We start from the raw sequence: 19,582 nt of genomic DNA on the forward strand, positions 1-19,582 counted from the left end.
CAGAATGAGATGGTGAGCTTCCATTGAAGTGCTGTTATAGCTCAAAAGACTGAAGTGACGTCAGTGTTCACAGTGTTGATGCCTCATGTTTTGACATTGTGAAAGATGTTTTGTAACAGCAGATCAGAGTCATATCTGATCGTTTTACCTGCAAGCACAGCAGGTTTTTTGAGTGATGCAGCCTGGTCGACACAAACTTTTCCACATTTCCAGGTGTGTAGAGGGAAGGCCATTGTTGAGTGCGTTGGTTCTTGTAGTCAGTAATATTGTGCCCAGCAGTGACTTTCACACAGCACAGAGATTCAGCCACAAAGATTTACACACACACACACACGCACACACACACCTCCCGTGGGGAGTGAGATGTGTGCTCGCCAGCACACACTGTACTACGAGCTTCAACTCCACTTAACACTCTTTGACAAACACGTACACACACACACACACACACACACACACACACACACACACAGTCTTTATGTAGGTCCTGTGCAGTGATGCGTGTGATCTAACCTACATCTTCAGGGCTTCTGCTGAACAGCCAGTCCACATCGTTATGAAAGAGAGAGCGAGAAGGTGAAGAGTAGCTCGTTCTGCCACGATCGGCCAAACCTAAACCTTTCCTCACCTACACAAATCTACTCCACGTGTGTTTCTAAAACCTGGGCTGGCGGCCAGGATGTGGCCTTGGGAAGATTTACATTGGCCTCTGTGTTAATTAAGAGAAGAAGTTGTGTCTGTAGCTGCAGAGAGGAGGCAAACCTTTTGACAGCCCCCCTGCACACACACACACTCACGAACAAACCAGTGCCACCAGCACTACCAGCACCCTGCTGAGTGCCCTTTGGCAGCAGACTGACTTCCTGTCAGATGGTAACCTCTACCCTACAGGAAATTACAGTGGAACATTAGAATTGTGTCTAATAATAACACAATAAGAACTATTATTATTATTACTATATTTCAGTATTATGAGTAGTAGTGATAGTTACAGAAGTTTCATAAGCTGCACTATTTGCTGTTGGTAACAGTGTTGTAGTATTCTAAGTTACCCATGCGTACCCAAATGACCACATGTTAGCCAATCAATGTTAGAACTAAAGTGTTTTGTTCCTCATGATTAATGAGCTATAAAGCTCTCTGTGTATCGACACAGACACATGCCCGATGGAAACCAGGGGTCAGTGTTGTTAACTAGGTAATAGTGTTTTATGACTTCAACTAACAATTCACCCCAAAAATCTAAATTCAATCATTATCTCCTCCCTCCATGCTGATGGAAAGTCAGGTGAAGTTTTGTTGTTCACAAAACATTTCTGGAGCTTCACAGTAAAAGTAGATGGGGACTTGTCCAAAACATGATCAACAACTGAAAAAAATACAACATTATGTGTAACGTGCTTCAGATGGGTTGAGGGTACAGTCAAAACTTTAGTCGAAACTAACAGCTTTAAAAAGTGTGTAAAAGAGTTATTTTCAATCAGTGTGAGATCTCGGGGCTCCAGAAATGTTTTGTAGAATCCAAACTTAATTTGACTTTCCATCGGTATTGGGATGAGTAGATAATGACTAAATTTTCATTTTTTGGGTGAACCTGTCCTTTAAACATACAGTGGTAAATCTCTCAGACTGATGTATATAATGTGTGATAATTGATGACCTACTGTAACTGACACATGTGGTAAATGAAATAAGAACAATTATCAGGGAAACTGCACATTGTTCTGTGCCAAAAGGTCTTGGATCTTTTGTTATTCTCGCTTCATAAGTCACTTAAATAAACAATAATAAGAGCCGACAATATGTCCACTGAGTGCTGCTCATCTGCTACAATATTACTTTAGGTAATATTACTTCATATGTTTATAATATACAAAATACCCAGTCTTCTGTTCGGTATCACAGCCATTCTTTATTTCATTGATTAATGCATTGTATTTGATATATTACAGTTTTTAGACACAGTACTGTTAAAGTTCTGATCCATAACTTTTGGGGCATTCAAACTACAGAAAACATGATGGAGTGTATGGTGTTGCTGGTGTGCAAAACCAGTTGTTTCAGAACGTATGAACTGCTGAAGGGTTACATAGAAATATATTATCATATAATGATGATAATGATGAATGAAATGATGTGTCTATAATTACAATCACACTGCCACAATCTTAAATACGTTGTTATTGTGAAATCTGTGGTGATGTGATGCAGTTGGATGTAATAATTGGTAGGTGAGTGATGGAACAGGCTCTAGCAGGTGTATGGTGACAGCTTAGTTAACTGTCAAAAACAATAAGCCACTGTCAGTCACCATATGTGTAAATGCTGAGGTACATTAAGGTGTATGTATAAATGAGCTCTGTAACAGTGACACTACATCATACGTACACAGGTACTGACTACATACATCTTGCCCCAGTTAAAAAAGGTACTTGTTGTTAGTGAGGTCAACACAGTCATCCACAAATTGAATGTGGGTCACAGCTGACATGGTTTTTGTCCATTTCAGTCCTCAGAGGAAAAACATCTGAAAGCTGTTGAGAGGCAGCTGGGCTGTGAGACACTGAGCTCTAAAGAGAGGGAATAAGGGCAGCAGACTGCCGCAAGCACTGTTGCCTCTTGGTTATGCAGCGGGGATGGTCCCTGCAGTAACAGGCTTCTTAATTTTCTCATTTTCCAATTCCCAAACAAATTAGAATATGTGCTCAAAAATCACAGGATGCAATTTAGTAACATGGAATTAGACTCAGACTCAGACTGTTCTAGTTAGACTGAACCTAACTGACCAGTTTGAAGCAGCTCACTGTAAGATTTTGGATGTGATGAAGTTATTTGCTGCTGAGGAGACGTCTGCGAACATTTGATGACATTCACGTTTACTGCAGTATTTTACTGCTTCACGGCAACAGAAACAAAAACTCTTTTACTTCTTATTCTTACTGGTGGACGCTATTATATTGTTTAATATCTGCGCTCATATAGTAGTACTGTCACTTTTAAGTTAGAACTTCCAAAGCCAAAGCCAAAAGTGATATTTGTGGATTTAAACTGTTCTTGTTTTCCACAAAGATCTTCATATTTGACCTTTTTTTTGCCAACACAACCTGAAGATAGCTGATTTTTCACCGTAGTACTTTAGTTTGAGAGTCCTGCAAGTGTTAATGTTTGTAACAGAATAGAACAAAAGTTTAGCTGAACACATTGACGTTGTCTACAGAACAGTGTTGAGTAAATTGTGAAAAGTAAATTTACTTTATTTCTGTATACTTAGCTGTACCCAGCAGTATGTTCCAAGTAAAAACAAGCTTATTTCACTGATCCACGTGTTCAACTGACTCAACTCAGAATTAACTAAAATATCGAAATCACTGTCTGCAGAGAGAATTTTCGAGGATCACGAGAACCTGGTGGAGAACCTGTTGAACTGGACCAGAGACAGCCAGAACCGCCTGATGTTCACTGAACGCATCGAGAAGTACACCCTGTTCAAAAACCCACAGGTGAGATGGATGCCACAAACAAACATTTGTGGGGGGTTAATCAAAAGGCAGCTTGTATAATATACAGATGTTTTTATATTGCTAACCAGATGTCTGTCTGTCTGTCTGTCCTGTTCCTTCTGTCTCATACCTGCTCCCTGTCTGCTACAGAACTATTTGTTGGGGCGGAAGGAGACCTGTGAGATGGCTGAAAGAAACAAAGAGGCTCTGTTGGAGGTCAGTTTGTTTTCTGCTCTTGCACACAGGTGCTTCCTCAGATCCTCTGGAAAGTTTTCATCTCATAGTGTTGAGAATGGCAGCCAGCGCGGATATTTCTGAGGTGGAGGTCCAAGTCAAACACACACGATGTCTGACGTGATACACATACTCAATATAGAGATACTGGAGTAGATCTGTTAGTAACAGCTTCTGTCTGATCCTTACATACAATATTTGGCCTTGCAGCTGTCAACTTTCACTATCATGTTCACATGACATGGTGTTCTACTGTATATGGACAGGCGATGATGTGAATGCTTGCTAGTCTGACAGCGCTGTGACTGAATCCAAATGTCACTCTCATTCTCTAGTCTTACACGTGCTACTTCTATACCTCACTTTTCCAAATCATATTTATGTCTCACTCACTGTTATTGTTCAGGTCGATCATGATTATAAATCTGAAGCACTGAAGCATTGTCCTCTGAATGTCCAGCCACCGTACTCCAGATTAATTGAGAGACATTGATAAAAATGTTGATAAGCTAATTTAAGTCTCCTTCAGCTATCACTGTGTGCTCAGTGTAATCAGTTCAGCCAGCAGCAGTGAGTGGTTGAAGCGAGTTTTGTACACTGGTTTTGCCCTGGGAACAGCCTCAGAGGTTACTCACAGGATGCCCTGTTGCTGCAGGTTGTTGGGACCTGATGGAGACTGAAGTGAAGAGCTGCAGACACTGCTCAGGGCTGAAATTCTGTTTACCACCTCTACATGTTTTCTGGGTCAGAAAACGCACCACTTAATCTGTATTTTTAGTTGCAGCTAATATTTTCCTAAAAAGGCAGTAAAGCACAGGGCTCTTTGTAGAAGAGTCAAATATCAGCCTCCATCAGGGAAACTGAACGTGATTCAAGCTTTAGATTACAGGGTTAGTACATTAAAAATCCAGCACTTGGCATGGGCATAGCATTTATTTTATTGTTATAATGCACTCATAATGGAAAATCTCATTTTCAAAAGAATGATATATTACATACTGTATGCAACCTTTCTTAATGGAGGCCCAGTCCCTCCTCTTCTGTTGACCACCATGGGACCTTATTTCAGAAAAATATGTTTGGTAGTGAATGGAGAGAGACAAATAATGTTTTGATCATGTTTGAATAGTGCCACGAAGTACACATACAATGTTTGTTAATTTGTTAAAAATAAGTATAAGAGTTTGAAAATGAGAAAGATTACACACCCAACAGTTTACTCACAGCGATCAACATGGCCAGACTTGTTGTGATATTCACCTTTTTCATACCTTTTCTGTGCTGCGGTGACATATATGTACATGTGGTGACATATATGACGTTGTAGATCACTGAGCTGTTTCACTCGAAGCTTAATCATATTTTACTATCTTTACGACAAATTCATGGCACAAGTCAGACGGGATCAAAAATGTGACTCTTGCCGTTAACTCCCATACACGTTTTCTAAAATAAGGTCCAATGGGGCACACCAGAAGGGTTGTGTCGCTCGGCCCAACACGCTCCAGAACAAGGCACTCAAACTCTCTATTATCCATTAAATGTTCTGATGCAATTTATGGTTTTCAAAGCATTAGTCTTAATTCTGTTGGCCCTTGAACTTTCAGTACTGAGTACTGCCACTCTGCATTTTGCTCAACAGCCATGTAGAAATCAGAGATATTGGTATGGATGTAGAAAAAGCAGTAAAATTATTCAATCTGAGTTCATCTGAATTAGTAGTAGATCTAGAAAGCAAACCTGTGTCACAGTGGTGAACAATTCTTCACTATGCTGTTGCACAAGTCGGCCTGTCAAAAAAAGGTGCCTATATGTTCTTTAGTTCAGCTGGTGTAGTGAGGTCCAGGCTGAAATTGAAAGCACTAAAAGCCATCGGTTGTCTCTCTATGTATGTGCGTGTTTGTCTGTATGGATCAGGAGTGTTTCGGCGGCAGCTCGGTGTCTGTCCCTGAGATGGAGGGAGTGTTGTGGCTTAAAGAGGACGGGAAGAAGTCGTGGAAGAAACGCTACTTTCTGCTGAGGGCTTCTGGCATCTACTACGTCCCCAAAGGAAAGGCCAAGGTGGGTGTAATGAAATCAGCTGGGAGAATATATTATATAACAGTAATTATTTTGTTTATTGTTAAACAAAAAAATATTGACTTTAAATTCAATGTGTGTGTTTGCGTAGGCATCCAGAGACCTGGTGTGTTTCCTCCAGTTGGATCATGTTAATGTGTATCATGGCCAGGACTACAAGAGCAAGTACAAGGCTCCTACAGACTACTGCATGGTGCTGAAGGTACACTCTCAAACACAAACCCAAAGCACATCACAGAGTAATGAGGTTTGGGATGAATTACTGCTGTCTGGTTTGTGGCACTGGTCTTTCACTGCCTCCTAGTGGTGTGACAGAGTAGTGATAGCTCTGTTTCAAAGAAAAGACAGATACTATAATGATAGATAGTACAACTCCCCCTCCCCCATTCATTATCCAGGTCCCTTTACACATCCCATCATTTAAAACGCAGGCTAGTTGTCTAACCCTGAATTTTAATGTTAATTATTATTCTGTTTATTTGATTGAAAAAGCATGTCATTGAATACCAAATAACAGATTTGATTTAACCGGACAGTTGGAATATCATTAGGCCTATCATTAGGTTTCCAGCGAGTAAAATGGTGATCTGAATAGAAATTCTATTTACGAATGTTTAATGCGCTTGTGAGAAATTAGAAATAGACATTCAAACTTTAAGTAGGTCTCAGTGATCGAGAACAGCAGCCAGTCTGAAATGCCAAACAAAGAGCAGTCTTGTTAATCAGAACAGCATGCCAAGGAAAAGTCTGATACCACTGGGAAAAAAGCAGGAGGATATGTGGGCTTTCCGCAGATTATAGGCCTGTTTATTTTATCCCTTTTCTTTCTCTAACTGTTCTCAGTGCAGATTTTAAGACTATCCTATTCTGATATTGTAATTTTTAATTGCTATTTAGTCTGCTAATAAATCTTTCTTTATATTTATAATGCATATAGACCTATGTATTCAGACAAGTCAACACACTGCCCCCCTTGAGAAACTCTACTTTGAAGTGTTTGCAGCATCAGTGGTGGGGGGGGGGGAGTTGTAGTAATAGTACTGTAAAAGTAGTACTTCCAAAAGTAAGTTATTATTCCAGAATCTTATAATGAACAATATTCTACAAAATCACTACTACAGAAAACAACATCTTTAACATTGTACAATCACCACCATGTAGATATTGTAATGAGGAAGAGCAGTCACATCTCTTTTTTATTGTCCATATGGTGCAAGACTGTGGACCAAAATCCAAAATGGGTTAATGCTACTCAGCCTTCATTTTAAATTTACACACTTAAACATTATATTGGGGAGTCCGGCTGACACTAAACACTACCATTCTGTCAGGTAAAATATTTAGATTTAAATCTCAATCAAGAGCCAATAGTTTTTTTTTGTTTTTTTTTATGTACGGTATTAGGAAGCCAATTCATTTTGGAAAGGATCATTACTACAAACCTTCACAAAGTAGCACAGCACAATATGAAAAGAGAGAAAATGTGTTCTAGTGGAGCTTGAGACAATATATCAAATCTGAATATGCTCTACAACTGTCATGGATTTTTCAGTTTTTGTAAATTCATTTGTTTTGTCTGCTTGAATATATTAACTGCTGAAGGGATCTAGCTAAATTTTATTTTATTTTTATTTATTTTTTTGCCTGACTGTCCTTTTGTCTTTTGTGTAGGATGTATTGTATGTCATCACATAGTCATGTGTTCCTGTGTATTTTGCCTGTATTGATTGAATTACATTGTTAAAGAATAAGTAGTGATAACAATACTCATAAACAAAGTATTCTTTCAAGTAATACTCTGCATGTGTGTGTGTGTGTAGCACCCTCAGATCCAGAAGAAGTCTCAGTACATCAAGTACCTGTGCTGTGATGACGTCAGAACCCTCCAACAGTGGATCAACAGTATTCGCATCGCCAAGGTAGTAACTCATCCTGTGGTGCAACATGAAACAGTGCTGTCTGTATCATCTGTTAGTGCCTGATGCTGTAGAAACACTGTCATGTATACACTAACAGTCTCCACGCTGCACTATGCTTAGTGTGGTGAACATGAAGTTCTATTTAATCATTTCAGGATCAGATTGCTTCACTGCAGTCATATTCATGTAGCTGCATATCTGTCAAAACCTGTTGTCTGTCTGTCTTTCTGTCAGTACGGGAAGCAGCTGTACATCAATTTCCAGGAGGCAATGAGAAGGACAGAAGCGGCCTATGATTGGTCCTCCCTCTCTTCTTCCTCCATCAAGTCAGGATCCAGCTCCTCCAGCCTTCCAGGTCTGTCTGTCTGCTTTGGTTGAGATAAATCTATGGCAAGTTCAAAAGCCAAATGTTAGATTTTTTGAGATTTTTTACAGGTTATACAAAAAACATGGGGAAAAAAAGACCCACAGTTATTTTTCAAATAAATCATCGTCAGTAGTAAAAGTTCAAACTAAGCTCTGCTTGTGTCCTCACACCCCCAGAGTCCCAGTCCAACCACTCCAGCCAATCAGACAGTGGCGTTTCAGAGATGACATCATCAAGCCACACCCGCTCCCAGAGTGCCGTTAGCTCCATCTTCTCCGATGCATGGAGGAGAGGGACGCAAGGAGAGGTGTGAACACACACAAACACACTCTGTCCTATCCTTTCCTGTCATTGTCCTGTTGACTTGTGGATACATTTCCCATATTTCACCTCTGCTTCCCTGCCAGCGGTCAAAGGTGAAGGGACGTATGCCAGTTCCTCTTTGTGCAGGAGGAGGAGGAGGGAGTGGAGGTTAGACAGGAAGTGATGTAACAGGCATGGTAACAGTTCGGCTGCAGCCTTTGAAATGCTAAGCTGTTTGTGTTGGTGTTTTGAAGTGACCTGGGTTTGTGTAACCAGTTTATTTTCCCATCGGCAGTTTGTGTAAGATGTGCTCACCGTCTGGTGCTTTAGGTAGCAACACAGGGGTTGATAATGTAATTCTTAATTTTCACATTAAGATTTCCTGTTACATTAAAGTAACAAGAAAAACACTGCTATCATCACATCCAACCCTTCAACCCGTTTGCGAGAGTCAAATTAACTTTTGACTCTCTCTAAAGAATATAACAGACAAATCCAGATTTTAGTTTTACAGCAGAACAATTAAATAAAATACAAATTTTATAAACCTGTTTTTGTGGGGATATTTTTGTTTTGTTAGATCTTACAGCACAAAAATGATCAATGACAATATAATAGTAGTAAAGTAAAAAAAATATAATTAAAGCAAATATTGGTTTACCTATAGCCACATGAATATAAACTTGCGCACACACACACACACACACACACACAGCTGTGTGCACATCTGATCTTTACAGGAAGTGGATTCTCGAGTTAAGCGAAAAGCCCATCCCTTCTGGTCACAAAATTTGGACTTGTATTTTTCAGGTTTCATTTCATGTCGACTTTGTATACAAGTGAGCTGTCTGGTGTAGTGGGTCTTTTAAATGGCTGCAGCTGAACTGTTGATTTGTTCTAACCCAGTGGTGTGATGGAATGTCCTAACCAACAAGTAATATAACAAAAAGTTTGGACGGTTAGGGGAACTTTTGTCACATTCAAGATCCAGTTTACAGCCTATTAGAAACAGATTATAGCCAATTAAATGTTATTTGGCATCTTGTTTACAAACTTTTTGACGGTTATCCAAATAGCTGAGAACCTGTACAATACCAGTTAAAGGCAGTCTGATAGAGGCTGGTGCTCTGTCATTTAGCATCATAGCTGCAGCTAAATCAGATGTATGATAAAGGTGCCATGAGATCCACCCAGCACAGGGTTTCTGAGAACACAACATCATAATCGTCTGTTTAATTGTCTAAGGGCACAGCAATGGGATTTAGGAGAGCTGCAGCTAAGCTAACAGCCAGCAGCCCTCTTTTTTCAAATCCGTTCAGAATGTGTTTTCCAACATTTTAAATCAGTTAAGCATTAAGCTTGGTTAAACAGTTCAGTAAATGGACGGATAGATGGACTAACTTCAGCTGATCCATAGTACCTTCTTCACTTTCCTTGAAGCTGCCAATGAAAATTTGACAATGCCCTAAAAGAAATATGAAGTCAAGATGATTATTGATTAATGATTGTAGGACAGTAGAGTTAAAAGGTTTTATGTTCTGATGCAAATTCACCTTATTCACGTGTTTGGAGTTGCAGACTGCACTGGTTGACTGTTTGATTTATTGCATCTTGTCTTGGACTGTTTCGTTTCACAAACATGACATTGGTCGAACTGTTTGTTACTTGTTCTAATTGTGTCTTTCTCCCTCCATCTCATCACCCCTTTCTCTTGTGTCTTCTACTTTCTCTTGACTTTTCTACCTATATGCTTCCTCTTTCTATCACGGTTCCTCCTTCTCCTCTCTTTGGTTACCTTACTCTCTTGTCCCTTTCTCTTTCTTTCTTTCCCTCTTCGCCATTTCTCTCTCCAGATGATGAGGATCGACCCTATCAGTAGGCCTATCCCTGTCCAGATACCTTCCCTCTCCCCACAGCCGCTCTCTCTCTCTCAGCCTCAGACTCCTCCCTCCCGGAGCAGCTACACCGATGGCCTCATCCCATCCGACGATTCCTCCCCGTCACCGCCGTCGCCTCCTCCACCTCCGCCTCCCCCACCTGTCATGAGTGTGGCCCATCAGTCAGCACCTACCTCCTCGTACATCAAGTACAGCACGCTGGCACGCCTGCAGAGCCAGAACCAGTCCAGGACACAGCCAGCAGGAGCTGCCCCACTTACCCTTCCAACCCAGTTTTCTAAACCCAACTACAATACCCTCCCAGCTGCTTACAGCACCTCGCCTCCACTACCACCATCTCCTCCCCCTCCTCCCCCACCTACGGTGCCAGCTCCTGGCTCAGCTATGGCCGCACTGAAATTTGGTCCATCAAGCCCCTGTGGTCTCCCACCTCCACCCCCACTGGAGGAGGACATGCAGGACATCCACTACCTCCCACCTCCTCCACCAGAGAACCTGGAGGCCAATGGGTTGCCTCCACCCCCGCCACCAGAATCCATCTTCGACTCCTGCACTCAACTCTCCAACAGTGGCCTCCAGCAGTTCCTGTCACAGAAGTTTCCCAACATGGTGTACGACTTCAGCCCACCATTGGACGATAATTCTCCTCCTCCACCACCTCCAGCTGAGCTCTCTCCTCCTACCTCCCTACAAGTTCTCCAACCTCTGTCCCCCAATGCACCCCCTCCTGCACCTCCCAAAACATTCACTGGTGGTTTTCCCCCTCAAACTGCCCCCAAACCCTCTGGTCCTTCTTCCCTTCCAATCGCCCTCTCACCTGTGTCACCAACACAGCCCCAGAGCAGCCACGGGCCAGTTAAAAAGCAGCAAAGTTTCTCAACAGGACATTCCCCAAATCAGCCACCTCCCACTCTGCCAAAGCAGCACAGCCTGTCCTCCAAAAACCTGGCCATCTCTCCCTCTTCCTCCTCTTCTTCAGTCTCCATTGCAGCAGCTACCTCCTCTTTGGTCAAACAGATTGTCAATCAGTTCCCTGGAAACTCTGCCCCTTCCTCTCTGCCTGCCTCCAACTCCATGGAAGGATCTAAATTCTCTGCTCCTCAGTCCCCTCCAGCGGTCAAGGCCAAACCAAAGTGGCAGCCAGGAGGCGTCATGGCTCCACAGTCCCCAGAGTTCCCTCCACCCCCTGCTGACACCTCCCTCGGAGATTTCCCTCCTCCTCCCACTTCGTCCTCCTCAAAGACAGGCTCCCCCATAAAGAAGTCGCCTTCCACCTCGTCCACAGGATCCAGCAAAAGGGGGCCTCCACCAACCCCACAGAGAGCTTCCTCCATCCGGGGCAGCTCAGGTGATACCCAGGATGAGAGGCCAAAGAAGGTGGAGAGCCTGGTCAACAAATTTGGCCAAGCTCCACAAACGGGTACTTCGTCCAGCTCCTCATCAGTGACGGGGTCTCCATCAAAAGAGTCCTCTGCTGCTGCTCCGCTCCCTAAGCCAGGGAAGCTGAACTTGGCGAACCTACCGTTGGCACTCCAGGGGCTGCAAACAGGCCAACACCGTCAGTCCTCTGAGTTCCCATCCCCTCCTCCCCCACCTCCCCCCTCCCAGCCTCCTCATGTCGACACATCACCCGACTACTTCCCACCTCCCCCCAGTGACTTTGAGCTTTTTCCTCCGCCTCCCCACCCATCAGAGTTCCATCACCCACCAAAGGTTGCCGTGGTGAACCCCCAGCCTCAACAGTCAGCAACATCTTCCTTGTCGTCGTCATCATGGAAACAAAGCTCACTGAAAAAGGGGGCAGTAGTCCCTCCTCCAACACTAAACCGGCGGACCAGTACCACAGCCCAGTATGACAATACAACTTCGATGCCCCTGTCTCCTCCTCCTCTATCCCAGACCCCACCTCCCTCCCTGTCCTCTTACTCTTCCTCCTCCTCTCCTGTCCCGCCCACATCCCCAAAATCACCGGGGCCGTGCTCCCTGGCACTGAAGCCTCTCTTCCTGGAAGACCTCAACCGCACCCTTAAGAGGAAGTCTGTAGTCCGCCATGGCTCGCTCACCTCCTCCAGCCTCATCCCCTCCTCTAAGATGGAGCCTGTGGGCACCATGGACGACATGGCACTCCTCCCTCCTCCTCCCCCTGAGCTCCTGCAGCAGCAGCATGGTGTCAGAGGACACTCCCAAACGTTGTCTCGCCACCACACGCACTCCCACTCCACCAAACATGCCAACATCTCAGGCTATGCAACGCTGCGGCGAGGCCCGCCTCCCGCTCCTCCAAAACGGGACCAAAGCACCAAACTGACCAGTGACTGGTAGGGTGTAAAGACCCTGAGTGGAGCCTAAAGAACTGAACTAACTATTTAGGCCTCATTGTTCCTACAGAGAAAAAGTAATCAATGTCTGTCTTGACTTGTCCGTCTCTCCTCATCCTAAACCATCCCCCCCTGGATTCCGAGCAAGTAGCAAGACGTCTTTCCTACTCTTAATCTCAGATTATGATTGTTCCTAATATCCTCATTATTATTATCATCCTCATCATTACTATCATTACGATACATGTTTAATCCAATGACATGAGTAAAAATATATATATGTATATATATATATATATCTGTATACAAGCAAGCCAGAAAAATCACCTATCAAGCTTTTTTCACAATGTCTGTGCAGCTTTGCATTGAAATATACAAAGACAAGACTTGAACGACAATGGCAACAGAGACAGTTTGCTGCAAAATAACTGGTACTGCATGGAGCCGTGGCAATGGAAGTAGCATTACTGATGAAGGGAAGGAGGGATCAATGGAAGGAACAAGAGATGCAAAAGCGGGATGGTGTTTATGTGTGTATGTTGTGAACTAGGGGGATGGGAGTATTGCCATTTATTTCAAACTTTTCTGTGTGTGTTTTTATATAAGATTATTTAATACTGGAAAGATATTGTTATTATAATTATTTTAAGTTCTTAAGTTTTTAAGAAGTGTCACAAGAGAAGGAGTTCGACTGGACATGGGTCGGTTTTGTCAAAATATGTCAAAGTGTTGATCTGGGTGACCAAGATTCAAGATTAATTTAATTGTTATTATGCATTACACGATTGTATGATGACATTCCTGTTCATAATTCCCTAAGCTACATACATACATACACAAAAACAACTGCAGACTAATCAATAAATAATAATCAAGTCAAAAAGGTTAAATTTTCAAGGTGGAGTGTTGAGGATGAGTTCAGAAGTCTCACAGGAGTGAAGCTGCTCTGTAGTCTGGTGGTACAGCAGCAGATACTCTGTATCTGTTGTCAGATGGCAGCAGGGTGAACAGACTGTGGCTGGGTGGGCGTTGTCTTATAGTATCCTTTGGGCTCTGTGCAGACATCTCACTTCACTGATGTCACTGATGCTCTGTAGATGGGTACCACCGCTGTAGAGCCTTCCTGTCCTGGGCCGTGATGAACCATGCCAGTTTGTGATGCTTTCTGTTGCTCCTCTGTAAAAGTTGACAAGAATCTGGCACAGGAAATTAGCCTTCTTAAGTTTCCTTAGCAAGTAAAACACACAGCTACAGTAGATTGTATTTCATAAAATCTTATTTCTCTAAATTTAGAGCTTCATGGCTGATTGGTTGGTGACTCACAAAGGATAGGACTTCATACTTAAATGTATACTGAATAAGTACTTCTCATAAATCAGCTACAGAATGAGCAGGTCAGGCTTTGCTCAGATTACAGGTGTTTTGACATCCTAACCAGTTTAAAAAATCAAATTTAAAACTACTACAGAATATTACAATTATTACACCAGAGGGAAATGTACACCAGGTTGTTCTGTACTTACCTCTGTAAAGTTGGATGTTTTGAAGGCCATGAGGACAAAGCTTGTGCAATAAGACCGCGATGGAATTTTCCTTCTTGAGGCTAAAGGTAAAATGTCAGTTATTTTATGATCCTGTCTGTGATGCTACTTTGTGAAGGAATTCCTGTGAACTGGTCCGCTCGTTACTAAAGACGGTTCAGCACACTTTGATGTTTTACACCGAGACATTTATTGAAGCTTGATTGAGGAGCTCAAGTGAGAACACTGCGTAGTGCCAGAATAATTCTGAAAGGAGAATTTAAACTTTACCAGACCCAGGAGACTAATGAAACCAAATGAGGTTACTTTTCACTCATCTATACACATGTAAGGATTCTATTGGGTATTGGAATCTAAACCAAAAAATATGCTTACCTAAGTTAGCCTAAGGCACATTGTGTGATCCTCATACTCATAGAAAAGACAGTCTGTCTGTGTGTAAGCCGAGTAAATCATAGCTATTGGCCTTAAGCCTAAAGAATGGAAATTCCTTCACACAGACCTAGCTTCATCTCTACAATCTAAATAACCCATTCAAATGTAAATGTTAATATCAATCAGTTTTGCATCATTATCAGGAAACTCCACCAGAACCTCCTCTGATCTGAGCAAATCAGTCGCTCCGCAACATCAATCAATCAATTTGGACACATTTCGGTAACAGACTTGATGACCGCCTCATTTAAGCAGGGTTTGTCTTAACTCATCTTTCAGCTTTGCACTCACTTGGTTAGGTAATAGTTTGTTAGCAGACCAAGCAATCAGTCCGTCACTTGTTTGTCACCCTAACAGCTGGTCAATCACTTCACTGGTTAGTCATTAAAGGTGTGTGTCCACTTAGCATCTGAAATGATCAGAGAAAATCCCAAGGACTGCCCTGGGGAACAAGTGCCTGAAAAACAAAACACTCAAACTGCTCACAGGTGTGTGGTGACATCACACACTGCAGACCTGACTGTAACATCCGTGATGTCGACCATTAATCTTCTGACATTTTGAAACCAAGAGTTTTCCACACACAGCCATCTTTGTCTGATACTGCAGCCAGGAAATTCAAATGTGTAAAAAGAAGGGAGCCTGGGAAGAGCTGATGTGGCACATCGAGCAGCAACATGAGTAATAGTAAGGCCGAGACAACTGATAAATACCCCAAGAGAAAATACCCTTTTGTTTGCCTTAATCGCCATTATTGGAGCACTGATTCTGAAAATAAGTACACCAGGCGTTTACAGGAGTCTCCTGTCACGTTCTTTACTGTCGCAGCCCTCATGAGCTCCATATCCAGTTATAATAATTCATTACTTACTTGGGGTCTTTTCTGTGTTTTGCCTCTGTGTCCGCTGTAGTAAACAATAAGATTGTTTGTTGTGACTTTAATCTGCAGCCTCCTCCACTGTGACAGGTGTCTAAATGAATCTCTGAATTTGTATGCCATATTGAAAGAAATTTGAAGTTGAAATCATTAGTTGATCAACTGATTCATCAGTCAGAAGGAAATAAATCACTGATTGCAGCATCTCATATGCTAAGATTTACTGGTTTCAATAGTCATCTGTGTTGATGAACTGAAAACCTTCGGGGTTGAACTGTTGTTTGGACAAAATGATCATTTTAAATAAACCAACCTGGGCTCTGGGATTGTGATGCAGATTGTTCATGAATTTTGAGCCTAATGACATTAACATCAAGTGTTAACACCAAGTTAACACACAACAAAACACAAAGGGCACTCTTTAAGAAAAAAAGCAGAATCTGGTACAAGCACTCTAAAAGCAGTGGCATTTAGAAAGAGATGCCAGATGGATACACCCCCAGTCACTTTGACAGGTAGCTACAGTCAGTACATTATTTCAGACAAGTTTGATCCTGGTGTTCAGCAACATGTTGTAGTCAGTTAGGTAATCACAGTAGTATCTTTCAGTGGGCGGCTACATCAGATTAGATATCCAGCTGGATAAACCCAGTCAGTTCAGTAGTTAGTTAGTCTGCTGCTCCAACCAAGCATCCTTCCACACTCATATAGCTACAGAAACATAGTCTGTCATTTTTATCTGTGTCCAGATGAGCTGATAATGGCTTCCTAAGTACATTTTCTGATCGTAGTTTTCTATGTGTGCAGCTGAACCTACATCTGTTTCTACCTTCCTGTTTTTATCATCCGTACAGTCACTAGATTCAATTTATCTGCATGACAAGACCAGTGCAACAGCACCGATGCCAAAAATGTGATATACTGCCCCAGTTTTGATTTTTAATGTGCAATCATTTGTTTTTGAAGTACTCTGATTTTATCTTTATTGTATAATTATGGTCAAATTATTTCAATCAGTTTAAACATCAGATCTGTCTGTTTGTGATGTTGTTGAAGGAGAGAATTCACCTGAGAGAAGTACTTCCAATGCCCACTGCCCTGCAGGATAATAATCACGAGGGCCTACATCATGATGTATTTGAGTGACACTAAGAACAACATACAGTTTCAAACTGATCAATGTCTTGAAATGTCTTGCTCAAGGACACCTGGCAGAGCACATGGCTGTTATTGGTGTCAAACCTGCTGTTGCATTAAAAATAAAGGAGTCAAACCGAAGTGCAGATTGTAAAGTTTTTACACAGGTTGCCAGGACTCTGGGGACTGAAAGTGTGAAGGATGGGTTTCCTGGTTTTGAGAGGCCGTGGGTTGGGCAGATGTCATCAGACTGTATGTTTGAGATGTTGTGAACTGTTGTTAAACTTTTTGCGATGTCTGATGATGTGGTGCAGTGAGACTGGCCGGCTCCTGACAGCTCTGTATGCCATATTAAACCAAAAATGTCCAACTAGTTAACATACTCCAGTCGGGGAATACAAAAGAGCTACTGCCTTCAAATTAAATTTGTGCGGTCGTGTTTTCAACAAAGGAAGTTCAGTATGTCGTGTGCTTGGCTTTCAAGTCAGTCAACAATGGATGTTGTTTTTCAAAGATGGTATGTGACTTTGTTTTAATTGCATTTCAGTGTGTTTAAGAACAAGAAAAAAGAAGACTGATTTTGTTCTTAGGGCTCCAACATTTTTTTAAAAGTGTACATCACTACTGTGAGCTATGAAAAAATCTTAAGTTACATAGTTCTGAATACAATATTAAAGGTTTGTTTATGTTATATGGACTATAAGTTGAAGGCGTCATTAGATGAAGGTTAAATATTAGAAGGGCCAGAGGACAGACAGACTCATTGTGTCCATAATTCTCAGTAAAGACTTGTGTGAGGCACAAAGGATCAGCTCCTGTTGACTTGCCCAGACACTCATGTTAAATAAAACATTCAAACCAACTCCATGTTGTGTAGCTGTGGTGTCATGTGGGAAATCATCCTCATACTGATGAAGAGAAAATGTTGAGGAACGTCAGCATCCGGATGCAGATCGGAATGGGCACAGGTGTTATAACATCGATGGCTCGGGAATTAACCATCATCACTTTATTATTTACACCTGTGTTTCTGTTCTGCTGGGACAAGTGAAAATATCCCCTGTGAAAAAGTAAAACAATTTACAAGATGTTGTCATGAGAATACCTGAATCATGTCTGGGCATATTAGCGTGCTGAACATGGATGAACTGTGCATAATTTCCATTTAGCTGCATTTCATTGCGCTTGGAAAAAACACAATCTTCAACACGGAAAAATGCAACAGAACAGTCATCCAAGTTGGAGAAAAAAACCCGACATAAACACAGATGACATCACAGTAGTATGGCGGCATGAACAACTGCCTCCTATCTTTTCATCACTTTTTTACTTAGTTATTAGTTGTAGTTGTTTTACGTAGTTGCCTGTGAAGTTCACAGACCTTCCATACAAGCATGCCTTGCATCAGGTGTCCATGTCTCCCTGAGCAAATACACTGGGAAACATTTAAATTGGAAGTCAGGAATATCGACTCGGAAATACAGACCTCTGACTTACAGTAGAAAGGGGTCATAATCAGACCCATGACCCCTTTCTCTAACAGGAAGTGAACTTTCCACTAAAGCCCACCACCTGTCCGTGTCTGTTGAAGAAGTTTACAGAGGTTGTAGGAATGAAAATCTGAAAGAACTTTTGGAAAATAAGTTTGTGATTTTTGTTAACCTGCATTCATAATGTTAATAACCTGTCACAAACATTTGGTCGAGATGCCAGCTGGTCAGCGGTATAGTCCACATATCCACCATTGCCAGTCCAGCAGAAACACTTCTGTAACTACTGGCCATCCATCAGTTCGGCAATGAGGCACACATCATCTTATACTGTTGATGAAGCTTGTTTTCTAATTCAAGAACCCTGGTGCCTTTAAAAGTAAGTGTGCAGTGTGTTACCATACTGAGACTGCTCAGCTGATGTTGGCAGACAACAGATGTGGGTTCTGAGCTGGTTGTTTGTCATGTTGGTTAAATTACTGAAAACACAGTGTGTCATTTCAGCCTCTAGGGGTCCCTCAGTCAAAACAGTGAAAACAACATGGGAGCTGTTGTCTACGATTGCTGATGGAAATGTATCTGACGTGACTCAGGCAGACATGTTCACAGACAGGTAATGTATTAAAGTTATAGCTGTATAATGGTTAGTCAGGTTGGCTGACTTCCTTCCTCAATCTTTGACGTGTCAGTTTAGCAACAGGTGACTAAATGAAAGCCAGTTCATTTGGATACAATTTCTCTGAGTTTAACACTGTTGGAGACATTCAGGAGAAGTACACAACTCACAAACAACAAAATATAAAACAATGACAACTTGTCATTCTTAGACATTTGTGTGCAGAAATCATTGTTTCAATAACGCTTTCTATCTTTGTTTAACATGTGTAAAATGCAGCACTGCTGTTGTTGTGGAGAATGTACAACAATAATATCTGTTGAAGCCGAAACTCTCAGAAAGACGACACAGAGGCAAGGGTTGTACTAAGTGGGTTCTGTTTATTCCTGGACTGACCAGACATTTATGTACTTCGAAATCTGCATGCACAATCACACTTGTGCAGTGATGACCTAAACCATTATCAAAATGTCCCAGTGACCCTTGTCTCATTGTTCCATATCTAGTATGTCATGTACTTTCCAAGAACTCCTGAGTCTTGTGTGAGAGAGTGCGTGTATGCTTGTGTGTGTGTGTGTGTGTGTGTGTGTGTGTGTGTGTGTGTGTGTGTGTGTGTGTGTGTGTGTGTGTGTGTGTGTGTGTGTGTTGGTTGACTTGGCCCTACATGTTGATTTGGAGTGTCCATGCGGTTGTGTGTGTGTTCTTATCAAGTGTGAAGGTCGTCTAGTCAGGCCAGAATTCTCAATACTGTCAGAAGTCAGTGATGGAGTGTAACTTAGTACATTTACTTAAGTACTGAACTTTTGTAAGATTTTGAGGTACTTGTACTTTACCCGCACTACATTTTGGAGCCAGATATTGTTTCCTT

At 42.0% G+C, this 19,582-nt stretch overlaps 1 protein-coding gene across 3 annotated transcripts in view; it reads left to right on the top strand.

Annotated features, from left to right (window-relative positions):
- raph1a (Ras association (RalGDS/AF-6) and pleckstrin homology domains 1a) overlaps nt 1-17,413 on the top strand; it is an 81,986-nt gene extending 64,573 nt beyond the window's left edge. For all 3 annotated transcript variants that reach the window (XM_084362099.1, XM_084362101.1, XM_084362100.1), the window contains 8 exons: nt 3,379-3,500; nt 3,651-3,716; nt 5,652-5,795; nt 5,905-6,015; nt 7,634-7,732; nt 7,967-8,087; nt 8,276-8,406; nt 10,256-17,413. In XM_084362099.1, coding sequence (XP_084218225.1) covers nt 3,379-3,500; nt 3,651-3,716; nt 5,652-5,795; nt 5,905-6,015; nt 7,634-7,732; nt 7,967-8,087; nt 8,276-8,406; nt 10,256-12,622 — 3,161 coding nt within the window. In that variant the 3' untranslated portion in view covers nt 12,623-17,413. The remainder of the gene's footprint in view (nt 1-3,378; nt 3,501-3,650; nt 3,717-5,651; nt 5,796-5,904; nt 6,016-7,633; nt 7,733-7,966; nt 8,088-8,275; nt 8,407-10,255) is intronic.
- Nucleotides 17,414-19,582: the final 2,169 nt, after the last annotated feature.

The sequence above is a fragment of the Pagrus pagrus genome, assembly GCF_965226575.1.
Source record: "Pagrus pagrus genome assembly, chromosome: 9".
In the NCBI taxonomy this organism is placed as follows: Eukaryota; Metazoa; Chordata; class Actinopteri; order Spariformes; family Sparidae; genus Pagrus; species Pagrus pagrus.